The sequence below is a fragment of the Platalea leucorodia genome, assembly GCF_965183815.1.
Source record: "Platalea leucorodia genome assembly, chromosome: Z".
Taxonomy (NCBI): Eukaryota; Metazoa; Chordata; class Aves; order Pelecaniformes; family Threskiornithidae; genus Platalea; species Platalea leucorodia.
The window spans coordinates 17,843,034-17,865,464 of NC_138858.1; the positions used below are offsets into that span (position 1 = coordinate 17,843,034).

Below are 22,431 nucleotides of genomic sequence, written 5' to 3' on the forward strand. Positions count from 1 at the left end.
TGACCTGAAAATTTTTGTTGAACTACTTAAGCTGTAGGTTGGTGCAGTATTAACCAGTGGTGATCTTATTCCCTTTTACAGAGAAGGCTTTCCATTTCATGTCATAGTCTACTTCATGATGCACTATGACGTTTTTATCATCCTTTCAAAGACGAAAATCTAGCCAATTTATTTTGCTTTAATTGCATTCAGTCACATTGTTCAGAGATGCAGTAAGCAAAATGCAGCTTAGTTTCATTAACCTATTCCTTTGTGACATTAAGTTTAATCTATGTTATTTTTCTTAACAGTATTAATAAAGTAAAACCATGAGCATGCCTGTGGAATTTGTAGACTTTCACGTATCAGCTCGTACAGAAGAAACAGCTTTCAGGAGGAGGCTTTTAGAAGAAGTTCTTGCACTCTGCAGCCTGAAGCAACTAATGTGCAAGACAGAAGGGAACTATGAGCTGGAAGAGTACGCTGGGCTCTGTCAATTGAGGAGACAGCACATCATCCTCATGGCATCCTTACTTCCTTTAGCATTAGGTTATCTGCAAATGCTCTGGCTTGTAACTGACTTGCATACTGGAAAACTAACTTTTTCTGGCTGAGCACACATTGGCTTGAATAATTCTTCAAGCTAATGATCACCATGAATAAGTGTTAAAATCTTACTTCACAGCAAAATTGGTGTATTAGCCTGAGGTTAGCCCTTGCAACAATGTCATTTTGAGGAATGTATGTTGGAGCCACAGTGTGAAACCCAGGAAATGCTCACACAAAACCTCCCCTACTCAAAAAAATAATGAAATTCAAAAGAGGGGCAATTTTTCCTTTCATTCAGTTGTATTTCAGAATTATTTGACTCAGAAATTTGAACAAAACTCCAAATGAATGCAGGTGCAACGAGTTATCTTTACCTACTAATCTGCTAAAATCTCTGACTAAAATCTGAGTAGAAGAGAATACTTTGACAGACAGGTTCATTAGCTGGGGCTAGGGAAAGACCTCTTCCTGACAATATTGGCCTTTTGCTATGGCAATCACTACCCGTTCACAGATAATGAACTTAAGGGCAGAAAAAATAATAACATTCTTATCTGACTTCCTGTCTCAACAGCATTTGAGTCCAAACCCCAGTATTAGGTGCCGTCATTTCAGCTACAAAAGTTTTAAAATTCAGCGTAGATTAAACTGTTATACGCTACAGTATACTGGGGGAGTAAGGTATCCCGCTTCCCAAAGCTCTTGCAGTATCAGGAACCTGAAGCCCTTCCAAATTCCAAAGTCTGTAGTTGGTTAGACTCTGAATACACCAGCAAAGCATATAACCATCACCACCATCACCATCGTCATCCTTCTATTCCCTCTGTCATTTCAGAGGACTGATATTCCATGATGGCTTCTCTGTCTGTATTCAGTGCTAAAGAATTCACTTCCAGAGCCTGGAAAGCAATGGGGAAATGTCTCATAACACCATGATGGGGTCAGAAGAAAGGTCTAGCTGTTTCCCTCAACAGTGGCCTTAGATATGCTCCTGATTCTAGTCTGGCAGTCCACAACTCTTTCTCTTGCCATAGGACTAAAAGACTGCCTATGCTGTGAACATAATCTTGCTTAATTTTCAGATCTCCCCACAATGTTCATTAACAGCAACTGATTCAGTTGCCAGACATGAAAAAAACAAAAAAAAAGGATGCTTCCAAGAGTATGTGGCCAGTAAGGATAAAGTATTGTTTCCATAAAAAAACCTGAGTGTGGGCAGGCAGAAAGAAGGGTCTCCCTGATCATGTACACAGTGTGTGCACAGCCTTCTTAGATTAAATGTAGCTCTTGTTACAGAAGAGAGAGAATTTAATAGTTCAGTGTTCTTTAAAAGTTAAATACTCCAATTAAGTGTAATCCAAGGCTTCCTTTCACTTGCTAGCATGGTTTTCATCCAGATCTTTAACAAGCTGGTAGAAAATGTACCCTTTCTAAACATGAATGGAAGATGTTACAAAGCAGAACCCAGAATGCAGCAGAATGCAAAGATGTGCCAGTCAGCATCCTGGTGACCTACTTTTATTGTAGCAATCCCATTTTTGAAGATATGTCACTATTTTTTTTAGGAAAGCTGCACAATGAGGTGTCAGCAAACATGCTGCTTATCGTTAAAGATGTTGCCTGATGACTGCAAATACTTGTCTGTATGACTGACAATCTTAGTCAACGAGCTCCCACAGTAATGTGCAGTATCGCGTTCCTAAAGGAACAAATACTGTTATGTTTCTACAATAGAAATACGTGGGACTGAGCAAGATGCCCATCTACAGTAAAGGTGCAGCTTTATGGATTCTAAAATTGTAAAAACTAGACAGACACGTTTTCAGATGGCCAAGAGAGTTGCTTGGGGCTTTTTCAACAGGCACATTTCAACAACTTTTTCAGTGTATTTCCTATGAAAATTACCTCCTATGTATTACCTCATTATCTGACTTGATAAAAACTATCCAGTTCTTCACAGCCATTGATCTTTAAGGCACATGTCAAGCAAGCAGAACATCATTACCCTTCCTTACAAATAAGGCATAGCCACATTCCATCTTTGAATAGTTTGTTCACACATACAAAAGCATCATAGAAATAAATCTATTTCTCTCATTTTACTTAGAAAAAACTCATGTTGACTGTTAAGTTGGGAACAACTTGGTAAAGGGACCATGAGAGGACCCAGAAGTTATTTAAAAAACAAACTGAGGGCAACATTAGATGAAACAACCAATAATATACCTTCAGGAGCTTTCTGAAACTGCAGCCTAAATTGAAAGCACTGGTGAACTGAGTGTTTCCAAATTTCTTTTGGTGGCTTTTTTGAGGGAATGAGGGTTAATAAAGTGATCTTAAAACTGACAGTATTTTCTGGCTCATTTACTGACAATAAGTCAATATCATTTTATCAGTGATGAGGGCTACAAAAGAAACTTTAGGTCTTTAGCAAGCCAGCCAACAAAACCCAAAAGTAACCTTGAATAAATTGCAGGGCAGTGTATTACTAGGCATGTATTTTTACACTTAAGTCTGAAGCTAATGGTTTAGAAAAATAATGTTTAGAAAGCACAATGAAAAATGAACAATACTTACAACCATACCGTTTAGGGACACCCAGCAATCTGGTGGGAAATCCTGGAGTAATGGTACTAAAAACTGCAGACAACCATCCCAGTGGCACAGCAGCAGCATCATTCCAATCAGATTAAAGATTCTCACCACAGCACTGGCCAAATCGTACGTCATGTGGAAAATCTGTGGGCAAAAATTACAGGTGATGTATGTGATGCGAATCAGACATGCAAATAACTTGTCAACAGGTAGGTTAAAGGCAAAGAAGTATTATCCTGAACTTCTAAAAAAGCTGAGATTTCTCAGCAAGGACCATTAACTTGGGCACGCTAATTTGGGCAGAGAGCTGTGCTATCACACCTGACTCTTGGCTGCACGCCAGTGTTACATAAGCTGCTGAAAAAGGCATATTTTGAATAAGAAGCCACAAACTAAAGTGTTTTCTTAAAGCCCACAACTCCTTTCAATTGAAGCAAGTCTCACAAATTAAAAAAGCTTGGTAAAGGTAGTGAGACCATTACTTGTCTGTGAACTTGGTGTCTAAATACTCACAAAGCTGTGGGAGATACAAATCCAATAACCCATTCAGAAAAGCTTCACCTTCGCATTTCTTACCTCCTTAAAAGCACCAAAATCTGAGTGAAGAAACAATGTAAGTAATTCTACATATTTTTGGATTTCTATTTCTTTACTATTAATCCCATTTGCACATACCATTTCACCAAGCAAAATGACAAAAAGGTAGTTCATCACTCTTAATCATTAGCAATTTTCCTAAAATACTGAGAATCCAGTGGCTACTACCTCTGTAGTAGCTAAGTTTATATCAAACAAACATAATTATTTGGATTTCAACATGTTCCTCCATTCTTAAACAAAAAAGTTTGCATCTAAAACGTGTCTTACAGCAAATCACACATATACTCTGAAAAACAACATAGACATTTTCAGATTTGTCATGGGCAAATTTGTTGAACAGAATTACTAAAAGCAGAGATTAAGTACCCACACTGTAAATGAGTGCAAGTGCAAATATGAAGAGTGTGTTATGGTGTCTTTCAACATCATTTTCTGTTAGTGGGAGTTTGTCTTTGTTTGAAAATGATGGTGTATGTTTTCAGTCCCAAGATGCAAAACCTGAATAGTAGAAACATACCTCAACATTAACTTTACGTGCAGAACATTTTTCAATCTAGGGCATTTTAAGAGAATATATTCCAAATCCCAATTTGATAGACATAGGAAACAGATGCTTGTAACGTTATTCAGAATGTCATGCCTTATCCAAATACCATCTAGCTCCTGTCAAAATTGAGGAGATGACACTAATATTTAGGAGATACTGTCAATGGGAATAAACAGAAAAGTGTCACCATTACACAGTTGTCTTGATAAGAAATGTATTTACGTTACAGCTATTTCAATAGCTACAGTTTCAGTAGCATGAACTCATATGAACTGAGAGAGTAGTTGTGTGAGCTGAAATAATTTTATTTTAAAGAACTAGAAAAAATAGCAAGGCAAGGCTTACTACTGGCTTGAACACTAACACTCATTCAGGTTACATTTTATACACATGGTTATTATACTACAACCACAAAGTGCAAATGAATTCCTGATCACATGAAAAGTTGCAGTTTTGTCAGAGAAAGTATGATTTCCCTTAGAATATTTGTGTGAAAAAGTGCAGAAGATCAGACAGAAACAATACATATTTTACACAGAGATCACAACTTCCCCAGGAATTTTCTATTGCTCCAGAAAAGCAAGTTATCACATCTCTACACTAGGGCTGGACAAAAATCAAAGAAGTTCCCACCCACACTGTTTTCATACTGCCTCAAGCTTCCCATTAGGCTTTACTGTAAGTGACCAGAGTTTCAGAATAATTCACTGTATTGGATGCTGAGTGTTTTTTTAAAAAATGGGTCACAAATATGACAATCAGAGCCAAACCGAGCACAAACATCTTCATTTCTATACTTAAAACTCTTCCGAAAACATGCACGTAGGTATACGTGATGAACAAGGGAAGATCTGGTTCTCCAAAACTCTCCAGAGTCCAAAAAACAGCACTTGCTGTTGTTCAGCACCCAAGGCTCCTGAATCCTTACCCTGCCTCTGCAACTATGGGCTTAGGCACTGTGACAGATTGTGCATGTATCCTGTGATCATAGCTGCATAAAAATGATAGTTCTATGGCTCTTTCACTTGGATGGAGCCCATTTTTGGGCATCAATTCAGATTACAGACATGGTCTGCAAATCTCATATCCTGATATAGAATTTCCAAGATTTTAGAGCATTTTGTGCTGGTACATTTTAATTTCAAATTTTAGAAGTATATAATTGGGTAATGTGCACTGCAAAAAAAAAAAAAAATGCAGTAGGATAGATTTGCCAAGGTATTTATTTCAGCATTTCCAAGATCTTCCCTAGCTCTTATGGATGTATCGCTCCCTGCCTATCCCATGAGACTGTGCGATGGCTCAGTAAGGCTTCCCAAATGAGCCAGAAGAACCAGGACACAGAAAGAGATGTTACAAAAGGAGACTAAAATTCAAACCAAACAGCTGGAGCAGGGAGTTGAAACCAAAGGGCCTTGCTGAACCGAAGAGGTCTGCTCTTGGGTTTGGGCTCTGCAAGGACTATTCTATCTTGTCGCAGTGGTATGACTGTGTAACTATTATTTTTCTTCAAAGCCTCATTATTAGTGTGCCTCTGCAGAAATGGTCACGTACTGCAACAATAGCATGTTGAAATTTTTATGTGAAACCAAATCCAGCAAAGGAAACGATTGCAACAGTTTGTGTACAACAGTGCAACCTTCCATCATTTCTGAAACCTTTCACTCCAGAAATAGCTCCCATGCAGCTCAGCATTCAGGGTCAGTATCATTAAAAATACATTAACATATTCTGGATAGTATCTGGATTGCTTAACATGGTAACATTGTATCAGCATTTCAACTATACCATACTATACCATACTTTAATCACTCATCTTTTGCTTATATAGTTTAGTATTTGTGTAGCCTATTCTAATAACTGTGATAACTTTGTATTAAAGAAAATAACTTCATAAGAAAAATTTCAAGCAAACATTGAAAAAACCTTTTAAACCTGCATATTGTCTCTCCACTAAATAAAAGCTGAGGGTTTTTTCTCCTAAAAGGAACTTATCATGGAGATATGTGGTTGGTTATATTTAAATACCCAAAGCATACACTGTAAGTGAACAATAATATTTGTTCATGGTACTGTATTGACGTATTTACATTTGGAAGAGTGGGGTGTTGTTTTTTTTAAAACTAATAGCCAAACTACCCTGTGGACTGAAGGCATATATTGCATGTTTAATATTTTATGTTCTTCCATTCAGGAACTGACTGTGATACATTGAAACAAGAGCAGTATGAGAAGTCATATTTTTATAGCATTTTCTTTTTGTAATCACAAAATACAGTTTCTGTATTAACAAACTAAACCTTATTAAAACTCATAGGAGATGTGTGAAATGTTTGTTAAGAGAGGAACTGAAGGACAGAAAGGTAATACCACTCATTTCAGCAGATAGTGGCTTGCTCATCAGCCAGTCTTCCAGTGGGATAGGAAGAAATACAGGAAGACCACAAATGGATTTTCCTTGATTTTGCAGTACAGATGTGTGGTCAAATCTTGCTGTTTGAATGGATGTCTTATCAAGATAATATTCATACTAAAAATAATTCAAACACTTGCATGCAACTAAAGTTAGGCTCCTAAACCCGTTACTCAGGTAGTTAAATATAAATAGCCTGATGATTATCATTAAACACTTATCATCCACAAATGCCATGCAAATAAGCAGGAATTGCAGCTGTAAAACCCATTTGAAAATTGGGACACTTTATTTAGACTCCTAATTTCATACCTAAATATTCAGCTTAACCAGCAAGAAGTGCAAATTTTGGACAACACATTTCAAAAGAATTACTAGAGTGACAAGAGATTACTGCAACTGAGAAAAAATTAATTCCCTTGAGAACTAACTCTTTCCACATTTTCATTTCACATAATAGGAAAGATTTAATAGATATCTCTCCTTTTTGCTTACTGCTTAGTTTCATTTCAATTACGCATGAAACTTTTTATTATTATCAAGTTTCTTTGGGGGGGGTTGGCTATTAGACCTTCATTTTTCGTAGTTTCCATATACTTCAAAATCATGTTTAATAATAAATTTAGTTTATGACCTCACTTCTGAGAACTCATAATTTCTTCCTATATTATTTTCATAACCTTTTCTCAATACCCTCGAAACCTTAAATTTTTGCCTAAAGAGCTGACAATGCCTCTGACAATGGCTGAAATGTAACCACAGATGAAGAGTTTCTAATATTTTGGCAAATCATTGCTCACAGAGCATAAGAAATTGCTGAAGATGTCAGAGTTCACATGCTTTTACTCACACTTTATTAATGACTTTTTATTCCCACGTGTGAAGTAGGAATCAGACTATTCCTTCCTCACATTTATAATGGAGAGTATACTTTAAGTTGGTCCTGCTAACTCTGATTTCTGAGCCTGAGAGGGAAAAACTGTTCCAGTCTTACCAATCCACTTGCTTAATAGTATTTGAGGGCTGTCATATTAAGTTAATAGTGCACATATAATTTAACTAAATGAACACAAAATTTGTTGAACTGCTGTCGTGGAATGCATAGGTTATCTCTTCTGCCTTCTGATAATTGGCATGTAATATTTGTTCAGTTATGATTTTTAGTTCAGTTAGATTTTTAGGTTCAGCTTATATAAAAATTGATTTATATAAATTATAAGAATTTAATTCTGGTTTAAAAAAAAAAAAAAAAAAAGAGAAAAAGGAAGTGTTAGGACTTCCTAGAGAATTTATTCAAATCACACATCACTGAGTTCATCTAGACACCTCTTCTCTTCCACCCCTCAGAAGTACTAAAGGTGCTCAGTATCACAAAGCTAGCTTGGGTTTAATCTTCAAATTATGATTTGCATCATGCCTTGGGCAATATGAAATGATGCTCGTACTAAGAAAGCTGTGTGGAGTCTGGAATATTAAATAGCCACAGCGGGGAGACAGAAAGAGCTGTACATGTGCATGGAGGCTCTGGAAAGCATGCTGAAAGCTGTACCAAGAGCATCAGTGGAACTTCAGGCTAGACTGCAGGGCAAAACAACAGTTATAAAAATGACAAGGTGTTTTAGGTTCAATCTCTGGGTCAGTCCAGAATTACTAGGTTTATCCCTCAGAGCACCAACTAGACAAAGATTATAAACCATAGGATCCAAAATTTCCTAGCCAAGCTAAATGTTCACTTTTAAGATAACGGTTGTAACAAAGCTCCCCATGAAATAAAATGATATAAAATGGGGAGGAGAGCACAATGCCTCTCTTTGAGTATCTGTCTCTCAATCTACTTTAAACAAGGAAAGGTAACCATGGCTTTTGTTTAGCCATTTCATAACCTACAAATCGATTTCAAAAGACATTCTTTGTAAATACCACTTGGGATGCTATGGGTCTGATCCAACTCCTACCAAAGCCAATTTCTTTGGGAGTTGCAGGTTACTACACTCTACACTGGAAATACATCTGTACAAGTAGATGTAAACATGCATTGATTGAAATGCCTGGCTATGCCCTCAGGGTAACATTTTATACTCCACTGACTCCTGATGTTTGTGTTTAATTTTATGATAAATAATTAACCATTGATAATTCAGTAGTGAGGAAAGGTATATAGCACTATTTAATCTAGTTGTATTTGTGACCTTATGCTGATGACAAATGCAAAGATCTGCTTCTGATTTAGTTGGCCCTGAAGAAAAAACACCAGTGATGTAAAAAACAGAACACACTATTTTTAATCAAACATATCTGGAAAAAAGAGCTGAGAACAGCCTATTTTATGTGACCTTTAAAAATTGTTATTTTCTAGATGGAGTCAAGCTGACATTAGGTTTTATAATAGAAGTCACATTTATTCCAATTCAAGGCATGTACAAACGGCAGCCAGCTTCTGTGGAGCAAAAAGAACAGCACAACAACATATAAATGTGACAGAGTGCTACATCCAAGTTAAACCTGAAAGCATTAATAAAACTACTTTGCTGAAGGAAGATTTAGGCAGGCTTTGGAAAGGTCACATATAACCAGGAAGCAAAATTTATTTACTATATATAAATACTGCAGTGTATATTTTCTACTGTAAATTGGCCAATGCCATACTAATATATTACCTCTCACACAGAGGGCATGACTTCACTGCCAAAACATGTGGTTTTATTATCCTGTTGTGATTCATGTGTGTGACCTGTCTTGACATCTAAATAGAGAGGAGCAGTCACTTTAGTTCTATGATGAAGAAAACAAGCCAAGAATGACAAACCTCAGGATCCTGAAATAAAAAATACACTGCCTTTTTACAGAGGTGGAGGTCTCGTTCATCACTTATATGATGACAGAAAGTACATTATTAGACTAAGCTTTTATCTTCATTAACTGAAGCAAAGTAAAACCAACCAACCAAACACTTCAGAGCTGTCAGAAAGACACAAACATGGAATACTAATAGCCTGCCTCTGTGACAAAATTTAGCTGAAGCTCTTCTGCTTAAATCATAGTATCAAACTGAGGGTGACCATATGGAAAAAATACTTGAATTGTATGTGAGCACAGAGACTGAGTTTTGTCAGCTTGACATATAGCTCCGTTTCTATTTCAGCATTATTTCAAGCATCAGCATCACCTGACCTTCAGCTCAAGCTTCTTGATGGGCCAAGTCTCTCAAGTGACAGCACTACTGAACTCAAGCTGGGGACCTGTGTGGGTGGAGCTGAGATAGAAGGAATATTTCATTTATTATCTTTTATAATTATTTATATCTTACAAAGAAGGCAACTTGAAGATACAGCCAGTCTCTAAGTGGCCTGAAATATTATTTATGATTTTTCTTACTAGCTGAGTGAGAGGAACTGTTTCTCATATTAATGTGCAGATGTAGTCTGGCTGCAACAAGAGAAAAGAACTGTTATTCACCATCACTTATCTGCCTGCAGAAAAGCCAAGGCAGGGACCCCCACAGCACTGAAAAGGGCAGCAGAGCGAGCAATGTGAATCCTGAAAAATATGACTGCCTACAACATTTCAAATATAAGGGCATAAAGTCAGATACCTCACTGCATTTTAAGAAATTAATATCAGCTTCTGAAGCCTATGTTCCCCAGTTTTAATATACTTACACAAGCAGTTTTCTTCCTTAATGAATGCAAAATAAAGCAATAAATACCAGACGTATATTTATAAAGAAATCTACTATAAAATGTGTCCAAAATGCTGAGACTATTGAGAGAGAACCTTAGGACGTACCGAAGTCTTCTCAAAGAGTGTCATGTCTGATAAAAATGGTTTATAACGTTATTGATTACTCAAGTCTTACAAACGCTGAATCTTTTTGATTTCCATTTTTAAAGCATAACTTTGGAGATAATCACACTCTACCCCGGCATGCTAGGTCTTTTCCTCTGAGCCACCTATTTAAAAGAGAGGAACAGGGCAGTGCCCTGGCTGCACCTGCCATTGAAACTGGCAGGACGTGACCTGGACTTACAGACTCTGGGATCCAACAGTGAAATTCAATAAAAATTAATAAACACAAAGCAGATACACTGCAAGAAGTATTTATAAATACATACAAAGTAATAGCATATCCCAGAACAATATATTTTTACAGTCAACATTGTACAAATGGGACACATGTAACCAACCTCTTTCAACCCCAGTATTTTCTTTTTTTTTTTTTTAAGGTAGCCATGTTTTAACTTCCAAACTCTGTGAATTTGAAATGAAATCAGGTACTTTCTCATAGTAGGAGAAGCACCAGAAGATTGGAAGTACACAGAAGCTTGAAAGTTTGCATGTTTACAAAAATTGTATCTGAAACTGTTGTGTCTGTGAAACAATTCCCTTGGTGTTTTTTCTTTTCACTAGATCTGTATGTCGTGATGGGCTGCAAATAATCCAAGGAGCTTCTCTCTTCTCAGCCAGAATCAGGCTTCAGAAGCAAATGAAAGTGTGTGAATAAAAGGAAAAACAAGTTTTCTTTTACACCATCCTAAACCCCCAAAAGAATCAGTTTGAGATTTAAGGGGATGGTTCATTAACGTTATTAAATCACCAGTTCTTTTTACATTATGCCTACCCCCAAAGTCACGCTGCCGCATATCTGAGCTTCAGACTAATTGTCCTAATTATAATACAGCTACATAATGATCTAATAGCAAGCAACTGAAATAATGAGCAATATTTCTCCTGAGGAATTTAAGTTGGTATCTTACTGAAGCTGTTGAGGTTAATCTTCCAAACATGGAAATAATGGGCAAGGAATTGATAATGAAAGCTGTTATGTTAAATTTCCTGTGGAATAAAAGTTCTGAGACCGAATTGATTCACAGTGCTTTCTTTTAATAGCATGTGATACCTTCATTTTAAAAAGCCCAAAAATGTTGTTTTATGAGGCACAATTGTTACATTTTAATGTTTACATATTTGGGTTGTTAAGATTAAATATAAGCTGTGAATAAAATATGTAAAATTCAAGGCTGTATTAGAATTAAAATTTTGTTTTTTATAGTAATCTAAAAGAAGAGTTCATAGGCCAATCGTTATAAAAAAACCAAGACTGTCAAAACAAGTCAAGGCAGATGATTAATGCACAATACTGTGGAAAGTTAGAACTCTTCATCAGCTGGATGCTTAAAGCCCAAAACACAGAAAATCCATTTATTCCTTTGAAAATCTTGGTAATAGCAAATATGATAAAGTCACATATAATCACACAAACACACAAAAATCAAAGAAATAACATCTAAAAGTATATATGTGAATAAATTATTGTGCTAATTACCTATCAATGATTTGAGGTCTAAATCAATGTCTCACAATATTGACAAACGATTTTTAAAATTATATGGCTATTAAACTGCATTATAGACAATTTTTTTCTCAGAAGTGCAAATGAAGTCTACAGTTAAAATCTTACTATCACTCAAAATCATGTAGAGGACCTCTTTCAGGATTTTAGAAGTTAAAGACCAGAAAAGAACTAATGCCTGAGCAAGTAGAAAGAACACACCAGAATCATAGTCTTAACAATTTGCCTGAAAAATTGCAAGCAGAAATTAAGAATTCAGTTGTCTGATAAAAACGTCATGTATTCAGAAAAATATTACCAGTTTAAAGAAATTACTTTGGAGATTTGCATACAATACTGCCTCTTGTAAAATATTATGTTTACTTGGTTTAGTACATAAAACTACCTTGAGCAGAAATTTCAGATGCTAAATTATTCTATTTTTGTAACTGTGTTCAACATTTGGTAAACACATGACTATCATTATTATGAAAAGTGAGTGTATGCTTGCATACCCACAAACATGATTTGCACACAGTTCTGAATACTCAAAAGTCTCTACAGATCTCTAAGGATAGTCTATGAAAAACTGAGAGATTGGGGAAAAAAAAAAAAAAGGACAAAAAAGACATGCAAGTAATATCAGAAAAGAGGAACTACAGTAAGAAGAAATAAGTGTTCTTTTATGGTCCTATTTTGATTATTTGATTTTTGCCTATTTCTAAAATATTATTTAAAATAATACTTCCTTCTGATGGGTAAAATTTTTCAGGATTCAATACACAATCATCTTAGACTTTGTGTTTTAATGCTACCAGTTATAATTATGAAGAGCTGATGAGGGGACATAGTGCTTGGACTGATTTTTTCCCATTATGTTTTGAGCAAATAAATTATTATTAACTAATTAATTAATTAATTAACTATATTTTAACATAGTCATTTTACTATGTTAAAGTATTTTGAAAAAGAAAACTGTTAGGGCACAGCAAGCCTAATGTGTAATACCACGGTACCTCTCATAGTACTTAGTATTCTATAGTCTCCCCAAGAAGAGTTTACATTTAGTAATTTTTTATTTTTTAACCAGTACCTCATTAAACACAATGCCTAGCTGTAGTTCACCATATAAATAATGGAACAAGACAGATTACTTTATAAATGACGCAACATGCCAGCCTATGAATTTGAAACATACACTGAAATGTGAGTAATACAATTGAAATAGTTATTTAGTAAAACTCATCGACAGCAAATCATAAACTATACAAAGATATCGTTAGTCTTCTCAGATTCAGAAGGGTCCAATGAAAAATAACAATACCATGTAATTTCTTTTGACTCTAAATTAACATTCCTACACCCCCTCTCCCTTTTTTGGCTTTGTTTTGTATCATTCTTGCACTTTTTCTAGCATGCCAGTAAGAGAAGTGCAGGATGTGCACCAAGCCCCTGGCCAGCCCAACATGACACCTCTCCTCTCACCTCACACTCTCCCATAGATTAATTTTGTCAGTGCTTTCCACACCGCTCAGCCGCTGGGCACAGAGGTGCTCCTGCATGCTCCTTGTCCTGGCCCATTTGCACAGCAAGCTGCCCACTGAACCAGCCTTGCCCAATGTCTCTGCTGGGCCATGGCACACCATCTTTCCCAGGAAGGTTGCTCTCAGCTTAGCAATCGCCACGTTAGGTTTATTCCTGCTGAGGGTGTAATGCGACAGCCCAGCCTTTCCAGATACAGATCTGTACTTGTCTCCCTGCCTTTCATTTCTTGCCTGTCTTAGCAGTGCCTTTCTACAGTTTTCTAGCTGATCTGATTAACATGTCTTGTTTTCAAATTGCCCTTCAGCTATAAATCACTTAAACTTTGCTGTAGATTATTTTGCCCCATTTTCTAAGTATAAAATATCCACTAAGTTGCACTTTGCAAAGGCTGGCTCTGGTTCCCTACTGCAGCTCTTGCTGACATTGGAGTCACCCCAGGTGATCATCTGTGGCCTACCTTCAGAGGTTTGATCTGAACATTTTATCATTTCATTCAGATTTTATGAGACTACTGGTTCTTGAGTGATCTGTTGTTGAACGCTATACAAATAAACACCTTTTGCACAATTACTGCTATTTATGTGTATGCTCTCAACTGGCTATTCATGTTGTGGTAGACAATACACCTTCTTATTTGTCCCAGAAAAACCTCTGTCCTCTCATGTATTTTGATTTAGCGTATCAACATTTCTGCTAGCTAGATGCTATTGTCAGATCTCCTTCAGAGCAGTGTTTCAGTCCGTCCTGCACTTGGTAACAGGAACAATCTTCTGTGCACTTATTCCTTGCAATCTTGCACTGATTTACTGCCAGGATTTACAGAAGCAAAAGTGACAGCATTTTGTCTGTTCTCAAGTGCATTTCATGCAATCTTTTACTGTCTGACTCCCATCTCCAGCAATTAAAGCAGTCTCACAGCATGGTAGTCAGCGCAGGCTGGTGCTAGCGTTACCTCTTCCTTGACATCACAGACTATGGTTCAATGCTCTGTTGCAATACTGAGCAACACTGCGCAATACTCACATTCGTCAACAGTGCAAAGATGTTTTTCATCTCTCGTTTCACATTTTCCTATGAACAGACCATATTCACTTGTTGGTTTCTGAGTGGGTTTAGTATATGCTAGCCCCCACACAGACCTTTTCCCAGTCTTCTGTTTCTGCTTTCTCTGTCTGCTGACACCACAGTCCAGCTGGAATCAAACTGGCTATTGAGCAACAACATAACTCATATATGATAGCCAAATAATTGGCAGCCAGTGAAGAGGACAGATAGTGAAGCAAAACTTGAGGCTAAGAACTTGAAGCAAACATGCTCTTCTTCTTTGAATTATCCCATGTACTCCTGCTTTTTTAATTCTTCCTTAAGGAAAAAGGAAAACTTTGGGACATTTCCTTTGGGATATTTAGTAGTTTTATCTTCCATTCCCTTTACATTGCTGTTAAAAGATGAAGATTTGTCTTGTTGCTGTTTAAGTGCATTCATCTGCCATACAGGCTGCAATCTACTACTTTCCTTCTCCATCAGTTTCTGTCTAGCTCTTATTTTGTACACCTCTAACCTCCCGACGTTTTCCTTTTTTGCTTTCTATATATAGCTCACATTTAAAATGAAAGATTGCTAAAGCGGCATAACATATCTTTTTAAAGAAAAGTGTGTCCTTACTTTCTCTTTGTGGATTATAAGCAATTCCAAATTGGTGTTGAGATTTTGACTCACTTGTATTTTTAAAGGCAGGCTCTCCTGTTACTAAACATCTGGAGGAAAAGGACTTACTTTCAGTAAGTAGACCAGAATTTCCCACTGGTTTCTGTGCTTTCTCTTATTCTTGTTCCCCAGAGCATCCCTGCAGTACATTTTCAGTCCACCCATTCCAAATGTTCTAATTTTTCTATACACTGTCCCTGTGCCATACCCTCTTTCGTTTTTCATTTCTTTCATACACTCCCACAGAAACATGAACATTACCTTCAAAAAACACCCAGAAAAGTTTCTCCAATTTAGAGCAACTAACTCTGTCCATCCTTTTTCAGAGTGATTGTATCCAATGGCTGCCATGAAAAGGTTAGTATTTCAACTACAACATGGTGGCAATATTGCCAACTCCAAGCCAATATAATTGTGATTTAGGTGACCCCATAAAACTTGAGATTAATTTAAAAATATGCTTTGGGTTGTTCATATTTGCGTGCCCATCAGACTTCCCTCAGAAATTGATGGGAGGCTAAAAATAGCTATAAAAAAAGAAAACAGTAATAAATCTGAGTTGTTTACAAAATCACACAACTCCAGGAACCAGGACATACAGAGAAATGCAATACTGTAAGGCCTACAATAAAATTGGAACAGTTTGCAAGTTTGCAATGATATTTGAATCATCCTACATTCACTAACTTAGTCCTAAATTACATAAATTCTTTGTTTCCAGAAGGCTAAATCCTGGAAATGTTTATCCTGTGTACTCTCAGTGCTGCAGTTAGCATCTTTGGGACAGTGCTGTGACAGAGACTGAATAGCAAGAACAGTATTTACGCAATTGCAGAGTGACAGTGAAATGGAGAGTTATTTTTATCATTGAGTTTGGCAGCACCAGCTAAGCACTAGGTGCTTCGAGTGTTTCAAAAGGCCTCGTTTGCCCATGGTAGAGCTAATAGTCCAGGAAGAGAACGATAAAAATGCAGAGGTGGGGGGAGGGAGGAAGGCAATTGTAACCAGTACATGCAAAAACCAACGCAGCATCTGTGGAAATGGGCTCAGTAAGATTGCACACTGTTCAGGTAGTGCCATCAGGAGCACTGAGTGATGGTGTCTCACACATGGTCAACGAGGATGGAAAAACCAGCAGCGCTGAAGTGCATTCCTGAGCAGCAAAGGTGGTGAGTGCTGGGAGGAGCACCGGCCCACTGCCATCAGGGCTGCAGCTGCTCCTTCACCATCCACCTCTTCTGACATCGTCTAATACAGTAATAATGCCAGGACATTTGGGTTCTGTCATTGTTTTCCAGTTGACTAGGTTTGCCCATGTGTCATGATCAGGCACATAAGCTGAGCTCTTTACACAGAGAGTCAGAGTGTCCTGAAGCATTTGTGTTGGGACGGTGGCAGACCCTCTTATTTACCAGTCCCTCTTATTTCTAATGAGGCAGTGAAAATAAAATATGAGGAGCTCCCAAGCAACCCCATCCTACAAGCCAGATACTGTTTTATCTCCAAATGCTTTTACAGCTGCATAACTGTGTTGTGTGCTTGTGGGGTGTGCATGTGTGTGGCATCACTCGAGGAAGGAAAAATGGCAGGAGAGCAGGAAGGAGAAGCTGTGGTTTTACAGAGCTGTGGAAACTATTTGCCTACTCAGTCCTGGCCCTGCAGACACAAGCCATAAGAAATGAAAACAGGCTGCAGGGAGTTTTCTGAAAGACTGCTGAATGTGGAGTAGCACTTACTCAATTCTCTTCCCTGAAGTACAATTTTGAAATTACTCTGGACAATTTATCACCTGCCCAAATGACCCTGTCACTTGGCTAGTCCATCTCCCTGGAACTTGCTCTAATATTCCCAGACCCAGAAGCAGCAATAAACAACTGCCATTCTTTATAAATCAATCTGCCAAATACAGTTTTTTCTTCCCTGTCTGATGCCCAGAACAAATAATAGTCATTCCTGGGTCACCCACATGTTTTCTAGACATTAAAATGTCACAATTTTAATTGCTAAATAGAAGAAGGAAACAAGAACCAACCCACAATCACAATCATTCTGGGAAATCCTTTATGGTCTGACCAGCTACCATCTGACTTCTATTTCTGGAATAAACACATTAAAAATAAATAAAGAGGTTGTCTTACTTTTTTAACATGCCTCGTTAAATATTCAGACTGTGCTCTGCACAAGACCTCCACTTACTTGCACATCTTTACAATGCTAACTGCAGAATGGCTTATTGTTAAGAAGCAGGAGACATGGACACCACGGCTCGTCCCTGGCTCTCTACCAGCTGTCTGGACAAAGAGCAGCTGCACAGCAGAGGACCGCTCTGGGGTTGCTACACCCTTTCTTGTGCATGCAGCACAAGGAGGTCTTATATTTCCCACATGTAATGCTCATCCTGTTTACTCCCCTGAGATTATGGAGTGAGAGCACTCAGTGTCTTTACTGTTATCACGAACAGAAACAGTGGTAAGTATTATTTATATTAAAAAAGTCTAAATAATTAATTACACTCTTTTTTTTTCAAGAACCAAGGAGTTCATTGCATCATGGTAAAAATAAAGTGAATGTTAGCTCTGAAAGTCAAAACAAAACAACTAACGAAGTACATCATTATTCTCAAAAGATGGAAAAGGTTTTCTAATCACAGACTAAATCCTCTTTAAATCGGTCAGGTCTCTCCAACATCTTCCTTTCAAACTTTTTAGTTTTCCTCTCAATTGATTCATCTTCCCTTTGCACTTCAGTGATTATTGATTCTTCCCTTCTGAAGGAGCACAATTATAAAACAATTATCTGTTCTCTCAGTATTTCCCTGTCAGCTACAAGCAGAATGTTATTCCATTAGTGTACTGTTAGATCTTTTCTCTTTATTCAAGTACAACTGTTAAAATCGGGAAAGAGTGTACAATTTGTTTTCTGATGCTGGATATAATGTACTAACATGTATGTGATATCATCTGTATATATGTGTGTGTATATATACGCATACATAAATATATACAGACATATGACAGTGATGGATGCAGAAGTAACACTGGGCTTTTGATACAGGCCTGAAGCTCTTAAGCAGTCAAAACTCCATCTTCTACCTTAGCCACACTCTCCTCAACAGTGTTTCACTACCAAATGTACCATTTCTGTGTATAAACACAGCACCAACCGATGCCACGGTCAACACACAATTCTTTTGCACCTGCCCCATTTCTTCTTCACTTTCAAAAAGCTCTTTACTTAAGAATGAACGGAGCTCCTGTGGAGGATGTATATAACTTCAGGTACGTTAGCGAAATTCTTGTCTCCCAGAAGTCAGTAGGAGTTTGGTATTGCCTTCAGTGGATCCAGCATTTCACTTAATTTTCCCTGTCCTCTTGTGGCTGAATTAAATTAAATGGCAGTTAGTATGTCCCAACCATAAGAGAAGAAAGGATTTGGGAGGCGTGAATCCAACAGACAGCCAAGAGAGAGAGACAACTGTGTCGTAAAGACAGCAGACACATAAGAGCTGTGGTTCTTAAGGATTTCTGTTCGTTCCAGGTATTATTGCCTGTTTTATCAGATGTCACACATTTTGTTTTTATGCCTGAAACAGCAAAAGGATCCATTAACATTTCCTCATATATCTTCTAAATCAAAATAAATATAAGTTCAAGTTTTATTTGTGTGTCTGTACTCTTGGCACTGACAACAGGCACGTCTCTTTGTTATCAACAAACAGTAACATTATACCAGTCTGTATTACATGTTCTTGCATTTATTTTACCTGTAGCAGTAAAATAGGCCATGCTGGTCAACATGCTCATTTCTGAAAAAGTAAGCTAGAGACAAATTTGTAGATTTTGCATCTTTTGCAGTTTACATAGGATTGACACGGAAACTGGATCTTATCTAACCAACTGAAGACTACTGTCCTGTGGGTAGTTACTACTCTTGTATTTTCACCTGATGATCTAAGAGAAAATGCACTGATACCATTTTATATGTGTTGTTGACTTAAACACTATTTAGCAGGAAAGTGAGAGGAAAGGGCCATCATTGTCTGCTAAATTTGTGTACAGAAATGTAAACTGCAGCCCAAATCACCCAGCACTGAAAACCAGCATAGAGAACATGCACAACCCCATCACAAAGTTTCCTTGCTATTCCTATTATCATTATTATTAGTAGTAGTAGTAGTATTACTTACTTACTTTACACCAACTTTAAAAAAGGTCCAAACCTGCTCTTCTAAGTAACTTGCAACATCACCTAGACCTGGCTAATTATGGATTCTGAAAAAATGCCATGAAGCTTAATGCATAAAATGAACACCCAGGATGTCTGAACATTTTGTTCTTCTCCAACACATAGCCTATTTCGTTTTAATCCACTAGGCTTTTGAGTGCCTTTTTAAATTTTTTTTCTCCAATCACTTCAGCTTTCAGCCTTATTTTTCCACTACTACATTTGGTGTGACAAAGGTCCCACATACACTATTTTGAAATACTGCGTTAGTTGTAAAAGTGCCTTGTGACTAATATTAACCATTTTAGGATGCAGTTAAAGTTTTTTGTGTTTTTCAGCTTTGGTTACTTCAGTTCTTCTGCACCAGATGGCACAGAAAAGATTGTCCCCACACCAACAGGACTGAAGCTACCTTCCCCAGTGCTACTTCAGCAATGGCCCAGGTGTCACCACTGCTAATGACTCCTAAGAAATGCTACCACAAAGATTCCTCTTTGGTATCAGTAGCAGCTCAGCTGTCATGCTTTACCTTTTGAAGCTTATTAATACAGCTGATATTTGTGATCACACTGAAAAGCCTACATGTAAACATATATAGACCTATACCTGTATGTATCATTTACCAATTGGAGAACAGTGATAATGGCAATTCATATGGAGGACAGCTCTGTATAAAAAGCCAAGAGAAAGAACCAGAGAAGACTTCTCTTACCTGTTTCTCTTCTCATACCAACCCTAAGCCTCCTGCCTTTCTCACTAAATGAGCCAGCTGGGCACCTCAATGGAAAAAATCCTCCAGTGTTGCTAGAGTAGGAAACCTGAGTGATGGTAACTGCCCTCTGGAAGAGTCTCTGTTCCACTGAATTTAAAAGACACCTGGGAAGACTCACATTCTAGTCTTATCACCTAAATACCATTACAGAGCTTTTTCTAGGTTATTTTACTGCAGTAGTGGGGTTTATTGCTCTCCAAGGGCCAGCAAGATCTCTGTTTCCTGCAGTGAGAAACTTGAAAGAGGGCTGTGGCAACCTGAAAGGGCATTGCTCCCTGGTTGTGAGGGATGGAGAGGGCAGCAAATAACAGATGCAGCTTCTCTGCTCCCTTGACAGACTCTTTTGACACCTAGACCCTATGCCACAAGGATGTGAGTAATGAGTGAGCCTGGGTACTCAGGCAGTGATGCCCTGGTGCTGCGCTGCTCTATGTTTGCACTGTGTGAAAAGCTGATGCAGGCTCATGGGGGTCATCTATTTCCACACAAACCCATGGGGCAGTCTTTCCCAGATTTTGTGTTTTAGGACAGTTCCTCACTAAAAGTAGTCAACAGGTGAAAAAGAAGAACATAGTAATTAACATACTGCAACTCTAACTGTTCACCAGAAAGGATTAATCCACGCACAATGTGCTAATTTCCATTTTAAAAGCCTAAATATAGATGTAAAGAAATAAATAAGCAAATAAAAACAAAATTGGGATCATTTATTCTAGATTAACAGTTTAACATTTTGCCAATTTCCTATCAATTTTAATATAGTATGACTAACCTTGCCTTAGATAACTCCTGTTATCTACCTTTAAAAAGTCTACATTTTTTTCAAATCCTGCTGAATGTGTTAACTCATTAGTATCTTGAGACACATGGCTGTCACCTGAGGTAGAAAAAAACACTATTTCTTTATAACGTGTTCAATTCGGTATACCTGAATTTTATTGTAAGAGCCTGTATTCTTATCAAACAGGTCAACCACTCAGACCTAGTCCACTCCTGTTTGTCCCTTCTCTCACTGTTGGCATGGCTTTACCAGGGAAGTTTTAAAACATGTTAAAATCTAAATAAAAATACACAAACATATTTTAGTGAAATAATTATACTTTTTTAAAGAAAAATCTGTACTCAAGCCCTTGTACATATTTTTCACCACAGAATTCTAAATAAACTCTAGTATAATATCGGGCAATCCTCACACAAGAATGGTTTTACTCCATGAGTTATAAAAAGACTTGTTACCCACCTTTAGTAGAGAAAATACGGAATCTATTATACAATTGACATTTTAGAGATCATCATGTGTATTAAGCTGTTACGATTTTCCTTTTATTTACATATAAAGTATTTGATTACGTTTGAACAGAAAAAGCATGTAGTGCCACCTAGGGGTACTCATAAGCTTATGAATTTGAATTTTTGTAAGCTCAAATATTCTGAATTAGGTTTATTTTTCATAACTGCATTCCCAGGAATAAAAATATGTATTAAAGGAGGTTTATGCAATTTAGTTTTGCCAGCCTGACAGTAGGGCATATGCTAATTCCAAAAATACCATGAAATTAAGTTTTTTTCTGTTTCAGCCAGTATCTCTAAAGTAACCGGCTCTCACAGAAAATTACAAAATAAATAATCTGTATATTAGATGGAAATAAATGATTGGGAAAAAACGCTGCTCTTCTCCTGCCTCAAAACTCCCACCTTACCAAAACAGTGGAAAACTAAGAATGATGCTAAGTGCCTGTATCGGATGTGTGAAACACCATTTCACATGCTTGAGTTTGCATTTAGTTTCCTTCAGTCCAACAAAAGATGGGCCAGGTGGGAGGATTCCTCGGCAGCGGCGTGAAGACGAAGGGGAAGCCAGCTGCAGCATCTACTTAGTCACTTCAGGTTTTATTTCCTTGTTTTCTTTTGTTTTGCTTTGCCCCTTGCTTGTTAGTTTTTGTCAATGAGGGATATATTGGCGTTATTCTGGAAAGACTGTGGATAGAAAAGTGGATTAATCTATTATAGACTACTTTCAGACACGCTTAATTGATCAAAAGTGGACTGCTACCAAAAGAAGCCTTGAAGGTACCATACTGATTACAGATAAGGATTGCTGCATTTTTCAGGCAGATTTTGTATAGAAAATACCGCAACAAATATAATATAGGCAGAGAACTAATCCTTGC

The 22,431-nt window shown here is 37.3% G+C and overlaps 1 protein-coding gene across 1 annotated transcript in view; it reads right to left on the bottom strand.

The window, feature by feature from the left end:
* Positions 1-22,431, bottom strand: part of HCN1 (hyperpolarization activated cyclic nucleotide gated potassium channel 1) — a gene marked incomplete at both ends in the record, with an annotated part of 202,843 nt that overhangs the window by 95,332 nt on the left and 85,080 nt on the right. Inside the window, one exon of the mRNA XM_082335588.1 lies at positions 3,106-3,267. Coding sequence (XP_082191714.1) covers positions 3,106-3,267 — 162 coding nt within the window. The remainder of the gene's footprint in view (positions 1-3,105; positions 3,268-22,431) is intronic.